This window comes from Aureococcus anophagefferens, assembly GCF_000186865.1.
Source record: "Aureococcus anophagefferens unplaced genomic scaffold AURANscaffold_1, whole genome shotgun sequence".
In the NCBI taxonomy this organism is placed as follows: domain Eukaryota; class Pelagophyceae; order Pelagomonadales; family Pelagomonadaceae; genus Aureococcus; species Aureococcus anophagefferens.
The window spans coordinates 2,030,816-2,052,714 of NW_008705561.1; the positions used below are offsets into that span (position 1 = coordinate 2,030,816).

At 72.6% G+C, this 21,899-nt stretch overlaps 3 protein-coding genes across 3 annotated transcripts; all 3 read right to left on the bottom strand.

The window, feature by feature from the left end:
* Positions 1-419: 419 nt before the first annotated feature.
* Positions 420-2,892, bottom strand: AURANDRAFT_60744 (hypothetical protein; the record flags this gene model as incomplete). The annotated part of the gene is made up of 2 exons (XM_009034379.1): positions 420-1,254; positions 1,409-2,892. The coding sequence occupies 2 exons, from the start codon at positions 2,890-2,892 to the stop codon at positions 420-422; spliced, it is 2,319 nt and encodes a 772-aa protein (XP_009032627.1).
* Positions 2,893-11,371: 8,479 nt separating this feature from the next.
* On the bottom strand, positions 11,372-13,039 carry AURANDRAFT_19287 (hypothetical protein; the record flags this gene model as incomplete). The annotated part of the gene is made up of 1 exon (XM_009034378.1): positions 11,372-13,039. A coding segment is annotated over one exon (1,668 nt), but the record flags the coding sequence as incomplete, so codon positions are not given.
* Positions 13,040-16,579: 3,540 nt separating this feature from the next.
* Positions 16,580-17,815, bottom strand: AURANDRAFT_60746 (hypothetical protein; the record flags this gene model as incomplete). The annotated part of the gene is made up of 1 exon (XM_009034377.1): positions 16,580-17,815. One exon carries the CDS (start codon positions 17,813-17,815, stop codon positions 16,580-16,582), a length of 1,236 nt encoding a protein of 411 aa, XP_009032625.1.
* Positions 17,816-21,899: the final 4,084 nt, after the last annotated feature.

Consider the following 21,899-nt stretch of genomic DNA (forward strand, 5'->3'; position numbering starts at 1 on the left):
GCGCTTGAACTTGTCGCCGTGCCGCTTAGGCATCTTCACGGGGTCCGACGGGGCGAACCGCATGGCTCCACCGGCGGCCGGGAGCAGCCCCGATGCGCGGTTGGCAGCCCGACTAATAACTCTCGCGGCAACATCCTTTGCTTGATGGTCAATCGTGCCTTTTTTTTAAAAGCCGCGGGGCGGTCCAGCGGGCTCGACAACGCGCACGAGAGCTTCGGCAGCGCGGTCACGCTGGCCCTCTACGGCGGCGACTGGGAGGTGCGCTTTTTGGAATCATCGTTTGTTGAACTTCAACATCAAGATGTGGCCTTTGTTGAACTTCAACATCGGGCATCTTCTCGCTCGAGGGCGGGGTCTGCCTCGTCCCCGCGGGCGCCCGGCGGGCAGGCACATGGAACAAGGTACGCGACCCCCCTCTCTCAGAGGCACGCGCTCCGCGCGGCGTCCGCGCGGTCCGCGACGGCCGCGACGTCCGCGACGCTCACGCAGAGGTAGCTCTCCTCGGCGAGGCCCGCGGCGTGGGCGGCGACGTCGGCGACGGCGCCGCCGCAGGCCGCGCGCGCCTCGGCGCCGCGGTCGCGGTCGTCCGCGGCCGCGCGCGCGGCCGCGGCGAGCCTGCGCGCGGCGGCCGCCGCGCGGCGGTCGCGCTTGCGCGCGCCGCCCGCGGCGACGTGCACGGCGCCGCCGAGGGCGGCGAGGGCGGCGACGAGGAGCGCGACGAGGAGCGCCGCGCGGCGCTCCGAGCGCCGCGCGGCTTTCGCCTCCGCGTCCGCGCGGCGGACCTCGCGGTCCGCGCGGTCCGCCTCCTCGGCGGCGCGGCCCTCGGCGCGGCGCGCATGGGCCTTGGCCTCGGCGACGGCCGCCGCGACGCGGTCGTCGGTCTCCGCGGCGCACGCGGCGCGTAATTCCGCGACGCGCATCGCGTACGTCGACCGCGCGTTGATGAGCTCCGTCTTCGTCGCCTCGGCGGCGCGCGCCGCGGCGAGGGCCTCGGCCTCGGCGGCGTCCACCGCCGCGCGGCCCCGCCGGATCTCCTGCTGCTGGGCCTCGACGGTCTGCTCGAGGGCCCGCGCGTAGCAGGCCGGGTCGCCCCGCAGGGCTTTCGTGTCGCGCTCGGGCGAGACGGCCGGCGGCGCGAGGTCGCCGGCGGGCTCGCGGAGGGCGAGGTCGCCGTCGGCGCCGCGCAGGACGAGCTCCGTGGACACGAGGGCCATCCTCGAGGGTCGATCGAGTCTCGGCCGCCCTGGAACGATCCTGGAATCGGCATCTATTACGATGCAAGTTGAGGTGCAACGCACGTGGGCGTTTTTTTCCTATTACTTAGTAACCGGCAATTTTCTGTTAAAGCCGCGCGCTGTTCGGCGCCGCGGGCCGCTCGCGCCGCGGCGGCGCGGCGCGCGACGCGGACGACGGGCGGCTCGGCGCCGCGGCGTCCGGCGGCGCGTCGAGCTTCCGGACGACGGCGCACCAGTCGTAGGGCCGCGGCTCCGCGCGCGGGATGCGGACGTCGTTGAGCTCCGTGTCCCAGGGGTAGAAGACGCGGTCGACGCGCTCGACCTCGACGTCGTGGGGCGCCGCGAAGACGAAGTCGCGGAGGGCCGCGAGCGTGTAGCACTGCGTGCGCACGCCCCAGCGCTTCCACACCGAGTTCGCGACGTCGACGGCGTCGAGCGTCCGGAAGTCGTTCCGGCGGTCCGAGGGGCCCAGCTTCTTCTTCTTCGCTCGGTATTTCGCGTAGGTGTTCGCGACCATGCGCGCGCTCTCGTTCGACGGCACGAGCAGCACGAGGTAGCCGCCGGGCCGCAGCGCGTCGAGCGTCGTCGCCAGGATCTTCCCGCAGGTGCCGAGGTCCGGCGCGATGAGCACGTTCGCGGACACGCAGAGGTGCGCCGCGGGGAACGCCGCGAGCGACTCGCGCCTCGTCAGATCCGCGACGGCGAACGCGCAGGGCGGCGCGCCGTCGTAGTCCCGCCGGGCGCAGTCGAGCAGCTTCGGCGACACGTCGACGGCCGTCAGGTCGTCGCAGCAGCCCGCGAGGAAGGGCAGCCACTTGCCGACGCCGCAGCCCGCGTCGAGGCCGACGAGCACGCCGCCGGGCTCCAGTTCCCTCCGGAGCTTCCGCGCGCACTCGCGGACGCGCTTGCGCAGGACCTTCGTGACGTCCTCGGCGAGCGTGTCCATGATCTCCTCGTCGTAGTCGTCGGCGACGTCGTCCCAGTACTGGGGGTTCGTCGCGCCGCCGACCATCATCTGGTCCGCGCCCTCGCCGCGGCCGGCCGGAACGGGCGGCGGCGGCGGCGCGGGCTTGGGCTCGCTACCGCGGCCCCGGCGCTCCGCGGGCTTGGCCGGCGCGGAGATGGGCCGCGGCGCCTTGAGGCGCTTGCTCTGCGACGAGTACTTTGGGAGCTCGGGCTCGTTCTCCTTCTCGCGCGACGGCCGCCTTCTCGCGGCGGGAGCGGCCGCGCGGCCGGACGCGGCCGCCGCGGGCGTCGCCAGGGCCCACTTCTTCGGCCGCGGCGGCTTCGGCGCGCTCGTTGGTGTTGTTTTCTTCCGGGGCCTCCGACACCGAGACGCGGAGTCGCGCTCGCGCCGGAGCTCCCGCAGCTTCCCCTCCGCGGCGGTCTGCGCGCGCAGGCGCGCGCCCCGCGGCATGGCCGCGCCCTCCTCGCGCCGCGCGGCCTCGACGAGCACCTCGTGGCGGTGGCGCCGCGGCGCCAGGGGCTCCGGCGGCGGCAGGGCCCGCCAGGACTCGCGCTCGCCGCCGACGACGCGCAGCAGGTCGTCGGTTTTTGGGGGTGCAGCGTCCCGGGCCCAGGTGTTGTTCGAGGATAATCGCAGGGCCAAGTCGCCGCCGCCGCGCCAGGCGCTCAGCTGACGGCCGGACCAGACCATGGGGGGCAGCTAGCCGACACGGCAACGTCCACTGCTCCATTGACGTTCGACGCGAGTTGAGGGCCGACAAGACGAGCTTGGGGGATCAACGCAGAGCATGTCCAGCACGCCCACCAAGGCCATCAAGATCCCCGGGTCCGAGTGCGAGGAGCGCAAGTCCCCGAAAGCGCCCCGCACGCCGTCCCAGGAGGCCCGCGACGCGACGGCCGAGATCCTGTCCTCGTACACATCCGGCGCCCCTCCCGACACTCGAATCTTGGCGGGAGAACGAAACCCCACCCCGAACCGCGAACCCCGCCCCCGACCCCCGAACTCCGGCAGGTCCCCGAGCAAGCGCGCGGCGCCGTCGTCCGACGCCGGCAAGTCGCCCAAGAGCCCCAAGGTCGCGAGCGAGGCGCCGAAAGCCGTGCGGAGCCCCAAGCCCTTCAGCCTCTAGAACATGTCGTCCATGGGCGCGCGGCGCCAGCTCGCCGAGGCGACGCGCTGCGCGGACCTGGCGCTCAAGGTGCTCAAGCGGTTCCGCGTCGACAACGCGCCGGGCATGAAGTACATTGAGGCGCGCGAGTACTACGACCGCGCCGCGCGGGCCTTCGCCGCCGCGGGCAAGCCCGAGTACTGCGCCGACGCCTTCGACAAGTGCGCGGACATGTCCGCGCGGCTCTCGCGCGGCGCCACTTTAGAGGCCGTCTACTTCCACGTCCGCTGCGGCGAGCTGCTCGAGGAGAACGACCCGACGGAGGCCTGCGAGCACTACGCGGACGCCTGCGACGGCTGCTGCGACCTGGGCGAGTGGGGCACGGCGGCGGAGCTGCGCTACCGCATCGCGCACCTCACGGAGTACGCCGACGACGCCGTGGGCCAGGACGAGCGCGTGCTCGCGCTCCGCGGCGCCGCGGACATGTACGGCGCGGCCGCGCAGCGTCTGAACGACGAGACGAAGCACTGCCGGCGCCGCGAGTGCACGCTCGAGGCCGCGCGCATCGAGGCGCTGGAGCTCGAGCGCTACGACAAGGCCGCGGACGTCTTCGAGAAGGTCGCGACGGAGTGCCTCCAGGACAACCTGCTCCAGGCGAACGCGACGCGCCTCTTCTTCAAGAGCGCGCTCTGCTCCCTCGTCGCCGGCGAGAACGACCTCGTGCGGGGCAAGCTCGAGATCTTCGGCGACCGGTTCCTCGAGTTCGGCGCGTCGCCCGAGCGCCAGTTCCTCCTCGACGTCAACGCGTGCATCCAGCGGGAGCCGCTGGGCGACTACGACGGCTTCTGCGACGCCTGCTACAACTTCAACACGGTCCGCGAGCTCGACGTCTGGGACCTCAAGATGCTCAAGGTCCTCGACGACCGCATGAAGGACGAGTACGAGACGCACCTCTACGAGGAGGAGCGGCGCCGCGCGCGCCGCGCGCGCAAGGAGAAGAAGGCCCTCGAGGAGAAGGAGCGGCAGAAGCGCATCGCGCGCGACGAGGAGCGCCGCGTCAGGGACAAGCAGTCCACGGACTTCCTCTGAGCGGGCGCGCGACGAGGAGCACCCCCTCGCTGTGTTGCGCAGGACGAGCCGTCCACGTGCGCGGCCAACCCCTCGCTGCCCACGTGCGCGTCGCACCCTCCTCGCTGTCCCATTGTTCACCGCGCGCGCTGTTAATCGCCGCATTGTTGTGCGTGTGCGTCGGGGCGGGAGGGGGGGTAAAAAAGGGCGGGAGCCTAGAGCGCGGCGAGCTTCGCCTCCATCTCGGCCTGCCAGCGCTCGAACTCGGAGAGGTGCTCCGGCGCGGGCTCGTCGGCCGCGGCGGCGTTCTCGCCGTTGTTGGCCGGCGGCGCGGGGCTCTTGGCGGGCTCCGCGCGGGGCTTGGCGGGTGCGCCGTTGGGGCCGTTGGACCGGCCGAGCGGCCGCGAGGGCGAGTCGCGGCCGCGCGCGGCGCGGCCCGCGCCCTTGGGCGTCGCGTCGCGGCCCCGCGTCGGCGGCGGCGGCGGCGGGGTGGCGCCGCGGCCCGGCGCGGGCGACGGCGCGCGCCGGGGCGCCGGGCTCGGCGCGCGCGCGGGCGACGCGCCGCGCGCGGACCGCGCGGGCGACGCGGACCGCGAGTTGTGCCCGCCGGCCCCAAAGGTCGGCGCGGACCCGCCGACGGCGCGGGGCCGCTTGTCGCGCTCCTCGCGCGCGCGTTTCTCCGCCGCGAGGCGCGCGGGGTTGACGCCGCGCGGCGGCTTCGAGAGCTCGTCGAGGCGCCGCGGGTCGAGCTTCTCCGCGACGGGCACGGCCTTCTCTTTTCGCTCCGCCAGGTCCTCGGCGCGCGCGCGGCGCCGGCGCTCGACCGACGCCTCGCGGCGCCGCGCGACCTCGCGGTCCATGCGCGCGAGAACGTCGCCGCCGCGCGAAGAAGCCGCCGAGCCCGCGACGGAGGTCGCGTCGTCGTCCGCGGGCGGCCGCCCGATCTCGGGCCGGAACGTGCAGCCCTCGAGCTCGCGCTCCGCCGCGAGCAGCGCGCGCGCCTCGGCCGCGACGGCGCGGTCGCCCGCGACGAGCCGGAGGTGCGCGGGCCGCGGGTCCGATATCGCGGGCTCGCGGCCCACGACGGGCGCGAAGGTGCAGCCCTCGAGCTCCCGCGCCGTTTTGAGTGCTTCCTGCATCCTGCGCACCTCCCGGCGGTCGTCGAGGACGCGCGCCTCCGACGGCGCCTGCTCGCGCGCGCGCCGGGGCAGCGCGGGCTCGAAGCTGCACTGGCTCAGCTCCAAATCACGATAAGCCTCGCGCAGGTCGCGCTCCTTGGCCTCCTTGGCCCTGCCCTCGTCGTAGAGGCGCTCGTGGCAGGGCGCGGGCGACGCGTCGCGCCGCGGCGTCGCGCGGCGCGGGATCGCGGGCGCGAACGAGTAGCGCGCCATCTCCGCCTGCAGCGCCGCCTCGCGCGCCGCGGCCTGCTTGGAAGCCGTCGACGTGCCCGCGAGCCGGTCGAAGGCCGAGTCGTCGGGGTCGCGGCCGTGGTCGACGCTCTCGCAGCCCTCGGAGTCGCGGCCGCGGCGCGTGATTTTGGGCCGGAAGGGCGCGTCGCGTTTCAGCGACGCCTCCTTGGCCTCGCGCTTGCACCGCAGCTTGTCCAGGCGGTCCCGCTCGAAGGCCGCGGACCGCTGGGCCACGGCCTCGGCGCCGCGCGCGGCCGACGGCGACCGCTCGCGGAGCCGCGTCGCGGACTCGGACCGGCCGCGGCCGCGCCGGGAGATCTTGGGCGTGAAGGAGCAGGCGTCGACCTCCTGCTGGAGCCGCGCCTCGCGCTGGCGCACCTTGTTCTCGCGGCTCGCCGCCGCGGCCGCGTGGAGCCGGTCGTGGGCCTTGGCGCCGCCGGGCGACGCGGACCGCGCGCGGCGCCCTTGGGACGGCAGCGCGGGCGCGAAGGTGCAGCCACTGGGCCGCTCGTGCTCCGCGGCGCGCTGCGCCTCGAGGCGGTCCGCCAGCGCGCCCGCGTGGGCGTACAACGCGTCCGCGCGGGCCTGCTGCCGCTCGCCGCGCGTCGCGGATCCGTCGGCCGTCGACGACCGGCGGCCGCGCGGCGTGATCTGCGGCGCGTGGCCGGACTTCTCCAGGCGCGTCTTCGCCGCGGCGGCCCGGGCGCGCGCGTCGCGGCGCCGCGCGGCGTCGCCGTAGAGCCGCTCGCGCGTCGCGTCCGCGGCCTCGGCGGCCACGGGCCGCGCGCCGTTGACGCCGATCTTCGGGCGGAACGTGCAGTCGCCGGGCACCTCCGCGCGGCGCTTCTCGAGGCGCCCGCGCATCTCCGCGGCGCGCTCGTAGAGGCGGCTCGCGGCGGCGGCGTCGCTCGTGCGCCGCGCGGGCGTCGACGACGCCGCGGGCGCGCCGCGGCGCGGCGTCGCGCCCCCCGGCGACGCGGACCGCGCGGGCGCCTTCCGCGCGCTCTGGGGCCGCGGCGACGGCGCGCGGGCCTTGGTTTGCGGCGGCGCGCGCGCGCTCTGGGGCCGCGGCGACGGCGCGCGGGCCTTGGGCGGCGTCGGCGCGGCCTTGGCCGGCTTGGGCTTGGGCTCGGGTTCCGGCGCGGGCGGCGGCGCCGCGGGCGCGGACGCGGCCGGCGGCGGCGGCGGCGGCGCTTCGCTTCTGGGCGCCAGTGGTGCCGGCGCCGGTGGCGCCGGCGCCGGCGCCGGCGGCGCCGCGGGCGCCTCCTCCTCGGGCTCGGGCGCGATCTCGAGCGGCTCGTCCGTAGAGATGGAACTGCGCGTCAGCGACGCGCTCCGCGCCATGACGGCCTTGATCTTCGCCTCGAGGTCGTCGAGCGGCATGGTGCGGTCGCTCTCGAGGACGCGGGCCCTCGCGACGCGCCGCCTGGCGGGCACGTTGGCAGCTCTGCCGCCGATCACCGCTTGGCCGATGCCCGCAAAAATCGATTTGCCACACTTTTTGGTCCGTTCGCCGATCGGCCAAAGCCCCGAGACGACGCCGGAGTCTGGCGGAGCATTCAAGCGCCGCGCCTGTACAGCTGCGTCGCGCCGCGCCCGCGCAAACTCGCGCGCGCCGAACAGATCGTCAACACCACCGCACCGCAACGATGCGCGCCGCCGTCGTCCTGCTCGCCTGCGCCGTCGCGGTCGCGTCGGCCACGCCGCCCGCCACCGACTACGCCGCCAAGCTGCGGTCGCTGGGCTACCGCGCCTCGGAGATCGCCGAGATCCGCCCGTCCGTCGCGCGCGTCGTCGCGCACCGCGGCCTGCCGCGGCCGCGCGCGGGCATGCCCGAGAGCTGGCGCGAGGTGGACCAGTCGGCGCCGAAGCCGAACCCCTTCGCCGGCCTCGTCGCCCGCGCGAAGGCGCTCGGCGCGGCCGCGGCGTCCCTGTTCCGCAAGGCCGCCGTGCCCGTCGCCGTCGTCGTGGCCGGGGCCAAGCTCTCCGACGCCGTCGAGGCCGCCAAGCTCGCCGCGCCGGCGCGCGCGCCGCGGCCCGCGCCGGTCCGCGCGCCGCGGCCGCCGCCGGCCAAGCGGCCGCGGCCGGCCAAGGGCGACGACTGCGGCTACCTCTTCGACGGGCCCAACGAGCGGTTCCCCCGCTTCGCGTAAGCGCCCGTGAAAGCAGCGTTAGGCGCTCGCGGCGGCCGCGGCGTTCGCCTCCGCGAGCTCCTTCTTCTTCTTCCGCGTCGCGCGGCCCCAGGAGACGACGACGAGGCGCGTGACCCTGCGAGCGACGAAGCGTCACGCAGGAAACATCAAAAGAGGGACGCCGGCGAGCCGCGCTGGTTCATGAGCGTCAGCCCCAGCGACCGGCGCCACTCCGGGAGCTCGGAGAGCATCTTCTCCGTGACGTCGATGACGGGCTGCATGAGCTCGTCCGGGAGGCCGTCCTTGGACACGGCGTCGCCCATGAGCCGCGCGAAGTGGTTGCAGTTCTTGTCGAAGACGTTGTAGTCCTCGGGCTGCCACTGCGCGTTGAGCTCGTCGCTCGCGACCCACGCGGCGACCTCGGCCTCGGTCATCGTCGGCGGGCCGAGGTCGAAGGTGACCTGGGGGAAGGACTCGAGCATCTCCGCCATGACGGCCACGGGCCGCGACTCGATGCAGTCGCTGTAGAAGTACTCGGTGCCGTAGACGCGCACGCCGACGTGCGGGATCATCGGCAGCTCCTTGCTGCACGTCGTCGACAGCACCTGCGTCAGCCCGCCGCCGATGTCGTAGACCGTGCACTTGACCGTGTCGCCTACGGTGCTTCTGTGAACCGCGTGTTTTGTTTCGAGGGACGCGGCGGTCCCGACTCGACTCGTCGACGTCGTCGAAGGCGTCGCGGCCCCAGAGCGGCTGGGCGAAGGGCGCCGTCGCGCGCAGCGATACTTCGGTGCGTCGCGGCGCGGCCGTTGGCGTCTGGAAGGCGCGCACCGTCGACGCCATCGCAAGGGCGGCGAGCATCTTTCGCAGCAGATCCATCGGCTCAGTGGCTCGTGCGGCAACCAAGCTTGGCCAAGGTGCTCGCTGAGGCGTTGCAGCCGACGATGAGGCTGCCCGGCTCTCATATGGCAAAGAAGGAATGGTGAGCTCATGGCGCGCGCCTGGCTCGAGCCGCTCGACGACGACTGCGTCTCGGCCGTGCTGGCCTTCGCGAACGGCCTGTCGGCGCCGGCGTGCGCGGCGACCTGCCGCGGCGGGCGGGCGGCCGTCGCGGCCCTCGACGACGGCGTCTGGGGCGGCATCGTGAGGCACCACTTCGGCGCCGCGCTCTGGCGGCGCGCGTCGGCGCCGCACGCCTGCGCGAGCTGGGCCCGGCTCTGGCGGTCGCTCACGCGGCGGAGCTGCGACTGCGGCTGCGGGTTGGCCGTCGCGCCGTGCCACCCGCTCCAGCTCTCTACGACGGCGACGGACCACGCGCGGAGCTTCGACGCCGTGCGCTGCCGCGCGAAGGCGCGCTTCGACGGCGACGCGGCCTGGGCGCACGCGCCGCTCCGGAAGCACCCGCGGGCGCTGATGGCCGTCGAGTCGTGGACTCGAACGGTACGCGGCGCGCCGACCGCGGCGCTCCGCCTCACCTTCGACTTCTCCGCGGCGCGGGTCGAGGGCGCGGGCGTCGTCGGCGCCGCGGGCACCGTGCGCTGGTTCTCCGCGGTCGGCCCGTGGCAGCTGTCCTTCGCGCTGAACCCGCAGACGACGTCGGCCGAGGGCGAGCCGTCGCGGTGGCCCGTCGTCGACGTCTGGCTCGCCAAGTTCGAGGAGCGGCGCGGCGCGGCGGCGACGACGGCGAGCTCCGACGCGGAACCGACGGCGCTGCGGCTCGGGTCCTACTACGACGCGGGCTGCGCGGACTTTTACCCGAAGCAGCCCAAGACGGGCCGCCGCGTCGCGCCGCTCGACGAGCTCCGCAGCTACGCGCGGGACCCCAAACGGTTCCGGGAGACCGCGGCCGCGCGCCTCGCGGAGCTCCGGTACCGCGTCGACGACGCGTCCGGCGGCAACGCGGCCGCGCTCGCGCGGATCGACGCCATGGCGGCCGCCGCGGACGGGCGCGGGGACGCGTTCCACGCCGCGCTCGTCGACGCGCTCCGCGTCTGCTGCCCCGACGCGCTCCCGGGGTAACATGGTTCTGTGGCTACGAAGCGGTCACTCGTGCGCCGCGGGCGGCAGATCGTCCTCCGACTCGGGCGCGTCCGGCGAAGTGTCCGGCGGGTCCCGCAGGGGCGGCAGCCGCGCGCGCGCGGGCGCCGGCGCGGCGAGGAGCTGGTGCCCGTGGAGCCCGAGGACGTCGCGCGGCGCCGGCGCCGGCGGTGGCGCCGCCCCTCGTGGCGGCGCGCTCGCGGGCGCCGGCGCGGTCGCGCGCGCGGCCGAGGCCGCGGCCCGCGTCGCCGCGTTCGCGGCCGCCGCGGCGGCGGCCGCCGCGGGCTCGGCGTAGGCGTCGCGGGGCGCGTCGGCCGCGTCGCGCGCGGCCTCCTCCTCGTCCGTCGGGAGCTCCGCGCGGCAGACGGGGCACGTTCGCTGCTCCGAGAGCCACGTGTTGATGGCCTCCTCGCCGAAGACGTGGCCGCAGGGGAGCCGCATGGCCCGGTCGCCGGGCACGAAGGCCTCCTTGTGGATGGCGCACTCCCAGCCCGCGGCGATCTCCGCGTCGCCGCAGTCGACGACGTCGCAGAGCCGCGCGAGCGCTCTTTTCGACGCGGGCTTGGGCCGCGCCTGGTCCGCGTTGACGAGCTGCTCGATGACGTCGCTCAGGTTGCCCACGGCGTAGTCGCCGAGGGCGATGCCGCCGCCGCCGGCGCCGATGGTCGTCGCGAAGAGCGGCCGCATCGCGCCCAGGACCTGGACGTTCGCCTCGCCGCCGCCGGACGCCTGGCCGCCCGCGAGCACCTGGCTCAGGATCTGCTGGATCGCGCCGGCGACGAGCTCGCCGGGCGGCTCGCCGGTCGTCGGCGCCGCGCCGGCGGGCGCGGGCGCGGGCGCGCCGGCCGGCGCCGCCGCGGCGGGCGCGGGCGCGGGCGCCAAGAAGTCCGAGAGGCCCCGGTCGTCGCTCGCCGGATTCACCTCCACGAAGGTGCCCGAGCACCGCATGCACTCGACCTCGCAGGTCTCCTCGTCGACGCGCGTGCGCACGGAGGCGGCGCAGGTGTGGCACCAGCCCATGATCGGCTCGCAGGGCTCGTCGTCCTCCGTCGAGCTGCCGGCGTCGGCTGCGTCGAGCCGCTCCGCGACGACCTCCGACGCGTCGAGGAGCGGGGGCAGCTCCTCCATGATCACCTCCGCCTCGCGTCCTGCGAGGGCGTCCAGCATGGCGCCCAGCTCCGCGCCGGCGGCGGCGGAGTAGCACTCCGGTGAGCACCAGCACCTGTGTTAATTTTGTTGGCCGGGGGTCGACGGAAGCGCGCCCGAGGACCCCGCGCGGGTAGCGATCATGTGCGCCATTACGCGGCGGGAAGGAGCTTTTTGGGGGGGGGGGGATCGAAAGGGGGCGCCGCGCGGCGGGAATGTGCGATGGGGCGCCGCGCGGGCGCGCCGCGCGCGGCCCGCGGGCGCGCGCGCGCCTAGTCGTCGAGCTGCGGGCACCAGTCCTTCATCATCGCGGGCATCTCCTCCTTGTCCTCCTCGTAGTTGTCGAAGTTGGACGCGTCGGCGTCGTCGGCGACCTTGACCTCGATGGGCGGCTTGATCTTCTTCGTGACGAGGTCCTCCCAGCCGAAGCCGGAGAAGAAGCGGTGCTTCTTGATGGCGCCGCAGCCGCCCTTGCCGTTGCCGAGGCGCTTCGACTGGCAGAGCTTGAGGAGCTTGCGGACGATGTCGTTGAGGTACTTGCCGAAGTGGGACGGGAACGACATGGACCCCGACAGGATCTTCTCGTAGACCTCCATGGGGTCGTCCGCGTAGAAGGGGGGCACGCCCGCGACGAGCTCGTACATGAGGACGCCGAGCGCCCAGTAGTCGACGGCCTTGTCGTGGCCCTCGTTGAGGATGATCTCCGGCGCGAGGTAGTCGGGCGTGCCGCAGAGCGTCCACGTCTTCCCGTGGACGACCTTGGCGAGGCCCAGGTCGACGATCTTCAGGTAGCCCTCCTTGTCCAGCACCAGATTCTCGGGCTTGAGGTCGCGGTAGGCGATCTTCTTGCTGTGCATGTGCTCGAAGCCGAGGACGACGCCCGCGGCGTAGATCTTCATCGTCGGCTCCGAGAACCGCTGGTGCTTCCGGAGGAAGGTGAAGAGCTCGCCGCCGATGAGCAGCTCGAGGAGGAAGTAGATGAAGTAGTCGTCCTGGAAGGCGCAGATGAGCTTCAGGATGAAGGGGTGGTCGAGCTGCATCAAGATCTCGCGCTCCATGAGCACGTGGTCCTGCAAATTGTTGTCGATGATCGCGGCCTTGGCCTGCGACTTGAGCGCGTAGGCGATGCCGCTCTTCGTCTCCTTGACGAGCTTGACGCGGCCGAAGGCGCCGTGGCCCAGCGTCTTGATGACCGTGATCTGCTCCATGCCGAGGCGCTCGGCCTTGCGCTTCGACGTGTCCACGGCCTCCTCCTTGTTCGAGCCGTTCTTGATGAGCTCCTCGATGGAGCCCAAAAGCGCGACGAAGTCCTCGCGGTCCACGGCGAGCACCTTCGTCGCCGAGCCCTTGGCCGTGCACGTCGCCGCGCGCTTCTCGTCCGACACGAGCGCGCGGTCCCCAAAGTAGTCGCCCTTCTTGAGGGACGCGACCTTGCCCGCCTTGGCCGTGCTCACCTCGACCTCGCCGTTGGCGATGATGTAGAAGGTGTGGCCGTCCTCGCCCTCCTTGATGATGTCGACGCCGTCGTCGACGTCCTCCTCGTCCATGCAGTCCGCGAGCTTCGTGAGCTGGTCGTCGGTGATGCACTCCCGCAGGAACGCACTCTTGCCGTCGGCCGTCTCCGGCGCCTTCTTCTTGTTCAGCTCGATCTCCATGAGCAGCGCCTTGTACTGCTCACTCCGCGCCTTCGCGTGGTTCGCGAGCACGAGGCGGAACCGCTCGCGGTCGATCTTCCACGCGATGATGTCCGTCTTCGCGAGCACGGTAGCCGCCCGGGGCGTGTTGTACATCAAAGCGAGCTCGCCGAAGCCCTTGCCGGACCCGCAGGCGCCCACGGCCTTCTTGTTGCCCTCGATGTAGAACTCGACCGTGCCCATCTCCATGACGAAGAAGTCGTCGCCGCGGTCGCCCTGCTTGATGATCGTCGTGCCCTTGCCGTACTTGACGGCCTCGAAGCTGTCGAGGAGCTCCTCCTTCTCCGGGGCCTGCGGGGCGCGCGCGCGCCGTCTTCCGCGGCGCGGTCGCGCCGAGGGACCCGGCGGAACGCGCGCGGCAGCGCTTGAAGAGCGAGTTCGACGTCATGGCCTGGCGGATGAGCTTCTTGACGGCGTCGGTCTTGGCGACGACCTTCTTCGTGTAGTTGCCGAAGTTGATGCTGTCGCCGCAGATGCGCTTGTGGTCGTGCTTCGCGTTGACGCACGTGAGCGCGAGCTGCGGGGGAGGTGTCGTCGGATCGACCAAACCAGCGGTTGCGCGAGGCGCCGGGCGCGCGCCTGCCGCAGGCGCTTGATCTCGTCGCGCAGCTCCTGCTCGCTCATGTTGGCGCACGACGACCACTCGTCCCCCGTGTGGATCTCGAAGGCCGAGTGGATCTGCGGAGGGGGCAGCGGACGTCGGCCTCCCCGGTCCCCGGCCGGCCCCGGTGATCGGCGCCGCGATTTACCTTCTGCTTCATCTCCGCGGGCACGGACGCGCCTCCGCCCATGGTTACGGCCGCTCCTCTTTAGCTGCCCAGCGGCGGGGACGCGTTGTCCACCCAGGCGCGGATACAAAATAAAACTGATCGCGAGCGGGGGAAGGTGATGTCATACATTGTCATGTTGACGAGGTGTTGCCCCCGTCGTCTACCCGCTCGACTTCCTGCGCACGCAGTTCGTGCTCTGCAAGAACCCCGACGGCACGCCGCGCTACGAGACGCTCGCCGACGTCTTCGACGACCTCGTGGCGAAACCGGCCGACCTCCCGACGCTCTACTCGGGCTTCGCCGTCTCCGTCGCGGGCATCGTGCCCTTCCGCGCGATCTACTTCACGGTCAACGACACGCTCGTGTCCATCAACCCCTACCAGCAGGACAAGGGCGTCGTCGGCCTCCTCTCCAAGTTCTGCTGCGCCCAGGCCGCCGCCCTTAGCGCGGCCTACGCGTCCTACCCCCTGGACACCGTGCGCCGGCGCCTCCAGGCCGACGCGCGGCGGCCGCCGGGCGAGCGCCGCTACAAGGGCACCCTCGACTGCCTCACGAAGATCTACCGCGTCGAGGGCGTCGGCGCGCTCTTCAAGGGCGCGGGCTACAACGCGCTCCGCACGATCACGGCCGCGCTCTCGCTCGTCGTCTACGGCGAGGCGACGAAGAAGAAGAAGCGCGGGTGAATAAAATAAGTCCTAGCGCACGTCCATGGCGTCGTCGGGCCGCCGCGGGCTCGCGGCCGCGTCGCACGCGAAGCAGAAGACGCGCTCGTAGCGCGCGGCGTAGTTCGTCGTCGCGCAGGTGCCGCAGAAGGCGCCGCCGCAGCCCTCGCAGGACCGCGCGCAGGACGCGCAGGTCGCGCGCTCGCAGTGCGCGCACGCGGTCGCGGCGGCCGACGTCCGCGCGCACGTCGCGCACGTCGCCGCGAAGAGCACGGCGGGCGCGGCGGCGGCGGACTGCACCGACGCGCCGCGGGGGCATTTCAGGGCGTCGAAGGCGTTGCGCTGGCCCGGCGACAGGCCCGGCGACCGCAGGCCCGCGCCGCGCATGAGCGGCGTCAGCGACGACACGCCCGGGTGCGCCCGCTTCGCGGGAATCATGTCGACGTCGTCGTCGCGCTGCTTGCGCTTCGGCGTCGGCGCGTAGGCGGCGTTGTACGAACTGCCGAAGTTGAAGCCCTCCATCGCGCGCGGGACTAGCAGCGCGTCGACATTTTGAACTCCATGCTCTCCTTGCGATGCTCTCCGAGTCGGGCCGAAGCGCGATGCGCGCCGCCCCGCGACGTCGTCCCGACGCGTCCTCGGACGCCTCCTCGGGCGGGCACGCGGCGGCTTAGGGGGCGTCCCCCCTGCCTAGGCCCCCTGCTTCGTGATGGCGTTCTTGTCGACGTCGAAGGTCAGCTCGAGGCCCTTGTTCGCGGCCTGGACGCCGCGGAGCTTCGACGTCAGCGCGTCCATGTCGTGGCCCCGGGGCACGTGGACGGCCGCCTCCATGTGGAACATGACGACGCCGTCGCGCACGGACGTGAACGTCTCCATCTTCGGGATCTTGCAGCCCTCGACGCCGAGCAGCTGCGTCACGGCCATGATGAGGCCCGGCCGCTGCGGGCACTCGATGACGAGCCGCCGCTCGACGGGGCCGAGGCCCAGGTAGGCCTGGAGGCTCGCCTGTGGCGTCCTCGAGTGACCGAAAAGCAACGCGCGCGCTCGCAAACGTCGACGTCGCGCGTCGACCGAGACGAACCTCGCGCGCTCGCGAAGCGTCAAAAAGCTTCGACGCCGGGCGCGCGCGTGGTCCAGCGGCTTCACGCGGACCTCGGAGGACGCCCCCAGCGCGCGGCGCACCTCGTCGGAGATGGCCTCGGCGTGGCCCTCGCCGTCCGGGTGGAACGCGTGGAGCACCATCGCGTACTCGGTGCCCAGCGCGACCTTTTGCGTCGCCGCGATGGACACGCCCGCCTCGGCGAGGATGCCCGCGACGTCCTTGAGGATGCCCGTGCGGTGGACGCCGTGCGTTTTGATGACGTATTGGGGGACCTTTGGGGGGAATTTTCACGTAACATTTTTTCAAGCGACGCTGTTGTGACATCGCCGACGTTCATCGATGACAGGCAGGCACGGGGCCCGGCGAGTCGCAGAGCCTTAGCGGCGCGCGGCGCGGCGCGGGCGAGGCGCGCGAGCATGGTGATCTCGCTCGTGCAACGCGAGCTTCACTCGGAGCGTCCGTGAGAGCGCGGATCTTGCTTGTGGCGATTCCTCAGGCTCAGAGCCCTCGGTGCGCCATGTTCTCACTCGGCCGCGTCGCGCGACGTCTCGGGAACCGCTTCGGTCACCGCTGGACCCATTCGGAGCAGGTCATCCCTTTGAAGCCGGGCGCTATCCCCCAATACATTGTCAAGTGCCACGGCACGCACCGCCAGGGCCTGGTAAAGGACGTCTCCACCATCATTGCATCGCGCGGCGCGAGCGTCGCCGCGCTGCAGAAGGTCGGCCTCGGGACCGAGTACGTCATGCTCATGCACGTCTATTCCGTCGACGGCGGCGGCTACGACGAGGTGCTCGCGACGGACCTCCGCCGCGCGATCGGCATGTCGTCGACGGTCCACATCGCGCCGTTGGACAACGCGAGCCGGAAGATGTACGAGACGACCGAGTCGTCCTGGCAGCTCGTCTTCGAGTGCCCGCAGCGGCCGGGTCTGGTCTTTGAGATGGCGACGGCCCTCGCGGACTACGGCGCGATGCTACCGAAGATCGAGACTCGCACGGTCACCCGCGACGGAACCGTCTTCTTCCGCCTCACGGGCATCGTCGAGGCGCTCGCCTCGCGCGACGCGCAGGCGCTCCGCACCAAGCTCGAAGCCATGCACCCGACGGCGGACGTCCTCCTCGAGGAGACGACGAACGCGATGGTCTTCGAGTGACGAAACGGCGCTCGGGCATCGTATAGACGGGAGGAGCAGCTTCAACTATCGCTACTAGTAGAGCTCCTAAGACGAGAAGTCAAAACTGTCCAGGAGCTAGAGCTCGCCCTCGGCGGCGGCGAGCCGTCGCTTCGCGGGCTCGCTGCCGAGCGCCGCCGCACGCCGGAGCCACGCGTCCGCGGCCTCGTCGTCGCCGAGGCGCGCGAAGGCCTTGCTCGCGGCGTTGAGCGACTGGGGAAGCCGCGCCTCGAGGAAGTGGCGGATGGCGACGCGGTCATCCTTCGGTCGCCCGCCGACGCCGCGCGCCGACGCATGGCCGAGGTTGTGGTGCGCCTCGCGGTTGCTCGCCGCCGCGGCGACTTCGAAGTGGCGCACGGCCTCCTCGACGCGGCCCTGGTCGAGGCGGAGCTGGCCCAGGTTCAGCTCCGGCTCGAGGTCCGCCTCGTCCGCGCGCCCCGCGGCTTCCACGAAGAGCGCCTCCGCCGCGGCCCGGTCGACCTCGACGCCGTCGCCCAAAACGTGCGCGACGCCCAATTGCGTCGCCGCGCGGCCAAAGCCCAGCGCCGCGGACCGCTTCAAAAGAGACGCCCGCTCCGCGCGCGACGACACGCGGTACGAGTGTAAGAACAGCGACAGCGCGTCGTCCGCGCCCGCGGACCACTGTTTGCTGTCCGCGTCGCACGCGGGCGAGTCCTCGAACCAGACGATCAAACTCCAGCGCTTGCCCCGGGTCACGTCGACGCCGTGGAAGAGGTCCGACTGGTGGACGACGGCGTCGCCGAGGGCCAGGTCGGCGAAGCGTCTAGCGCCCGTGTTCGTCTCGAAATACAAGCCGCCGTCGTAGTCCGCCGGGTCCGAGAGGCTGACGACGACGGTGACGAACGCGTCGTGGTCGAAGTGCGTCGGATGCCGCGTCCGCTCCTCCGCGCGGTACCGCCGCACGAGCGAGGCGCACGGCGCGCAGCGGCCGCCGCACGCGCTGAAGCGCTCGTTCACGTAGCTAGAGATCGCATCTAGGGCGGGACCGAACGCGTCGACGGCGTTCGCGCGTACGTCGGCCGCGCCGAGGCGTCGGCGCGGGCCGGCTTTGAAGAGGTAGAGCTCGAAGGCCGGCATGTCGTCGACGCTGTCGAGCGCCTCGTCGAACTTGACGCGCGAGAGGATGGTTCGTAATTTTTGCACCGATGTCTCGTCCAAGGCGTTGCGTAGCGTGGCGTACCGCGACACGACGCCCTCCATGGCACCGACCCACGCCATGGAGCCCTCCTCGACGGCGAACTCATGAGCTTTGAGCGCGATGGCGCTGAGGAGGAGGAGACGACGTAGGCTCATTTTATCATCTCTAATGCGCGGGCTTTTGTGGCTTTTAGCGACTTTTTTAGTGGCGAGCCCGGGAGTCAGAGGAGAGAGATGGACCCGGCATTAGAGGCGAAAAAGCGCGCATTTGAGGCACAAAAAGCCCGTACAAAACTGGCTCTGAATCTCTGCACAATTTGCGGTAAAGGAAACGCGAAGCTTTGCCAAGGTTGCGGGACGACGGCTTACTGCTCAACAGCCTGTCAAAGAATTGATTGGCGCGACCGGGGCCACCGGAAGGCGTGTAAGAAGATCCGCGACGAGCGAGCGGCGGAGGCGGCGCGGGCGGAGGCCCCGGCGCCTTCGCCGTCGCCCCCGCCGGAGGTGTTCTACGGCCCCGCGCCGCGGTCGCACGCCGACGAGGTCCGCGCGCGCATCGCCGCGGAGCACGAGGCCGCTCGGGCGCGGCGCGAGGCGGAGCCGGAGGCGACGTCGATGACTGGACGTTTAGGATCGCGGTGCCCGATCTGCATGGAGGACTGGGACGTGAATGCTCAGCGCGTGATTCGCGTCTGTTGCTGCCGGTTTACCTGTCAGTTGTGCGACCAGAAAACTCAACGCATGCCTTGTCCTCTCTGTCGTTCGCAACCTGCAAAATCGGACGCGGAGGAGCTGGCTCGACTTCGTCGCCACGTGGAGAACGAGCAGCCGGAGGCAATAACTTATTTGGCTCAATCATACGTCAACGGTAGCCATTACCTCGTAAAATCTGGGAAGAAAGCCGCGAAGCTCTACAAACGTGCCATGGAGCTTGGAAACACCGACGCGATGTATCATCTCGGGTACCTATGTTCTGCTGGATATGGTGTCAAGCGGGACACGAAGAAGGCAGAAAAGTTGTGGAAAAAGGCCGCAGACCGGGGACACGCGGGCGCTCAGCTCGTATTTGGACTTAGTATTCAGAATCAGGCACACGCCACTTCAGGCATCATCGGCGAGCAATACGATGAAGCTTTTCGTTATTTCTCATTGGCTGCCGATAAGGGACATGCCGCGGCGATGTGGAAGGTCGGCGGCTGCTACGAGGGAGGCCTCGCGGGTGGCTACGGCGTCGAAGCCGACCTCGACGAAGCGAAGCGCTGGTACGCGCGCGCCGCCGCCAGGGGCTATGAAGAAGCCAAAAAGGATCTCGCCCGCCTCGCCCAGTCAGATCCTTAATATTTCAGTCCGCGGGCGGCGGCGGCGGCGGCCGCGGCGCGAGGAGGTCCTTGAAGAGCGTCTCCCCGATGGCCGCCCAGGCGTCGACGACGCCGTGGGCGAAGACGAGGCAGTTGTCGTGGGTCTCGCCCGCGTCGTAGGCCGCGCGGAACTCGGTCCAGGTCGCCGGCCCCTGCTGCGCGCCCGACGCGTCCTGGTAGTACACGAAGCAGTCGCGGATCTCGGCGGGCACGGCGTCCCCGGGCTCCTCAGAGGGCGCCGCCGCGATATCCTCCGCGTCCTGGGACGGTTCTGCGAGCGAGTCGCGCGCCGCCGCGATATCCTCCGCGTCCTCGGACGGCTCCGCGAGCGAGTCGCGCGCCGCCGCGGCCTCCTCCGCGTCCTCGGACGGCGCCGCGAGCGACTCGAGCGCGGCCGCGAGCTCCGCCGCGTGCTGCCCGGCCGCGAGCGCCGCCTCGCGCTCCGCGACGAGCGCCGCCTCGCGCCGCTGAAGCGCCGCCTCGCTCTGTCCAGCCGCGAGCGCGGCCGCGAGGTCGCCTCGCAGCTTCGGCGCGGCGCCCGCGGTGAAGGAGCTCACGCGCTCGCGCGGCGGCGGGTCGTCCGTGAGGCGGCGCGGGACGGCCATCTCGAACTCCTCGTCGCTGAGCTCGTAGGCGTCCTCGCCCGCGACGCGCGGCGGCGGCGGCGCGGCCGACGGCTGGAGCGACGCGACGCACTCCTTGATGCTCAGGATCCACTCGCCGAAGTCGCGCTTCGCGAGCGCGCGCACGGCGAAGTGGTCCCGCGGCGCGCCGTCCCCGTCGAGCGCGTCGGCGATCTCGAAGTAGAGCGGCTCCGCGTCGTCGGGCAGCGCGGCGGCCGTCCGGCCCCGGAGCGACACGGACGCGGGCGTCGCGACGGTCGTCTTCGCCGTCAGCTTCACGACGCCTTTCAGCGCGCCGGCGTCGTCGCGGTAGGCGAGCTCGCCCTTCGCAAAGTCCAAGGAAAAGGTCCGCTCGCTCCAGTTGCGCCGCGTGCCGAACGAGAGGCGGCGGCCGGCGGCCCTGAGTCCCGCGACGGAGCCGCGGCTGCCGCCCTTCTTGAGCAGCGGCCCGCGGACGCGGAGCGGCGCGCGCGTCCGGCGGCACAGGGCCGCGCCGTAGTCGGGCGCGAGGGGGCGCGCGCCGATGGCCGCGGCGAGCGCGGCGCGCCAGTCTTCCAAAGACGGGCCGCCGGCGTTCTCGACCGCGCGGCAGAAGTGGAGCCGGATGGCGCCGTGCTCCGCGATCAAGAGCTCGCCGTCGGCGACGACGGCGGCGCCCAGGGCGGCGATGGCGATGGTCGCGCGCACGCGCTTGCCCTGGCGGACCTCCTCGTAGGCGAGGGTCGAGTCGCTGAGCTCGAAGGCGCGCGGCCGCCAGGTCCCCGCGGCGGACTTTTTGTCCAGGAGACCGCGCAGGACCATGGTCGAGGTGGGGCGGCGTTCGATGTGTCGTTCAAAACAAGGCGTGTTCGGCTAGAGCTCTCAGACCATGGGGCTGCCGGACTGTGCCCGGAATCGCAAAAACCTTCTTGTTGAACCGGCGTTGCCGTTCGAGTAAACCGTTCAAACGTCAAAGCTCGGAGAGCAGCCCCGCGTCCGTCGTCGTCGTCGTCCGTGCGGTTTTGCTGCAAAGCCGCCGCCGCCGGCGCCAAAGAAAGAATGGAGCCGGAGAACGCGCAGATCCTGCAGCTCCAGCGGGACCTCGCCGCGGAGCTGGGCAGCGGCCTCGGCGAGGGCGGCGAGTTCGAGCTCGAGCGCGCGAAGATGGTGGCGCAGTTCGGCGAGCGCTGCGACGCGTTCCGGCGCTACGAGGAGCGGCTCGAGCGGCGCGCCAGGGCCGCCGAGCGGCGCTGGAAGCGCGACCGCTCGGAGTCCGACGGCCTCGCGGCCGAGAACTCGCGGCTCCTCCGGGAGCTCGACGTCGCGCGCGCGTACATCGAGACGCTGCAGCGGTCCCAGCGCGAGCGGCTCGACGAGAGCCTGCGGGGCGACACCGGCGACGACGGCGGCTACGTCGTGTCGCCCGTGTCCGACCTCGACGACTCCTTCGACCGCGAGGACGCGGGCGCGCCGCCGCCGCCGCCGCCGCTGCCGCGCGCGGGCGTCGGGCTCGTGGGCTGCGCCGTCGAGCGCGAGCTCGTGGACCTGCGGCGCCACGCGGCGGCCCTGGCCGCGGCCCTCGACCGCGCGAAGCGGCCCCGGGCCGAGGCCGCGACGCCGCCCGCGCGGCGGCCGCTCGACGACGACGAGCGCGGGGCGCCGCAGCTCGAGTTCGACGTCGCGGCGGCGGAGGAGGAGAGCCGCCTCGAGCAGGCGCTGGAACGCGAGCGCGCGCGGACCGCCGAGGCGAAGCGCGACGGCGCGCGGCTCGCGGCCGACGCCGACGCCGCGGCGCGCGCGCGGTGCCGGCGCGCCGGCGCGGCCTGGGCGTCGCGCCTCGTCGCGCGCGCGCGCCGCGGCGACCTGCGGCGCGCCCTCGGCCGCTGGCGCGGCGCGCGCGTCTTCCTGCGGGACCGCGAAACCGCCGTCGGCCGCGGCGCGGCCGCGGCCGCCCGCGCGCTTCGCGCGGCGGGCCGGCGACGGGCGGCGCGCGCGCTCGCGCGCTGGACCGCCGCCGCCGCAACAGCGCGCGCGCGCGCGGCGGCGGCGGACGCGACGGCGCGGGACGTCGCGCGCGTCCGCGACGCGGCGGCCGCGGCGCTCGCGCGGGTCGCGCCCGGCGCCGCGCTCGGCGCGGCGCCCGCGTCCGTCCGCGACCTCGCGGGCGACGTCGCCCGCTTCGCCGCGGCGGCGGACGCGACGGCGGCGCGCCACGCGCGCTGCGCCGCCGCGGCCGCGGACAGCGCGCGCGCCGAGGTCGCCGCGGAGCGCCGCGCCGCG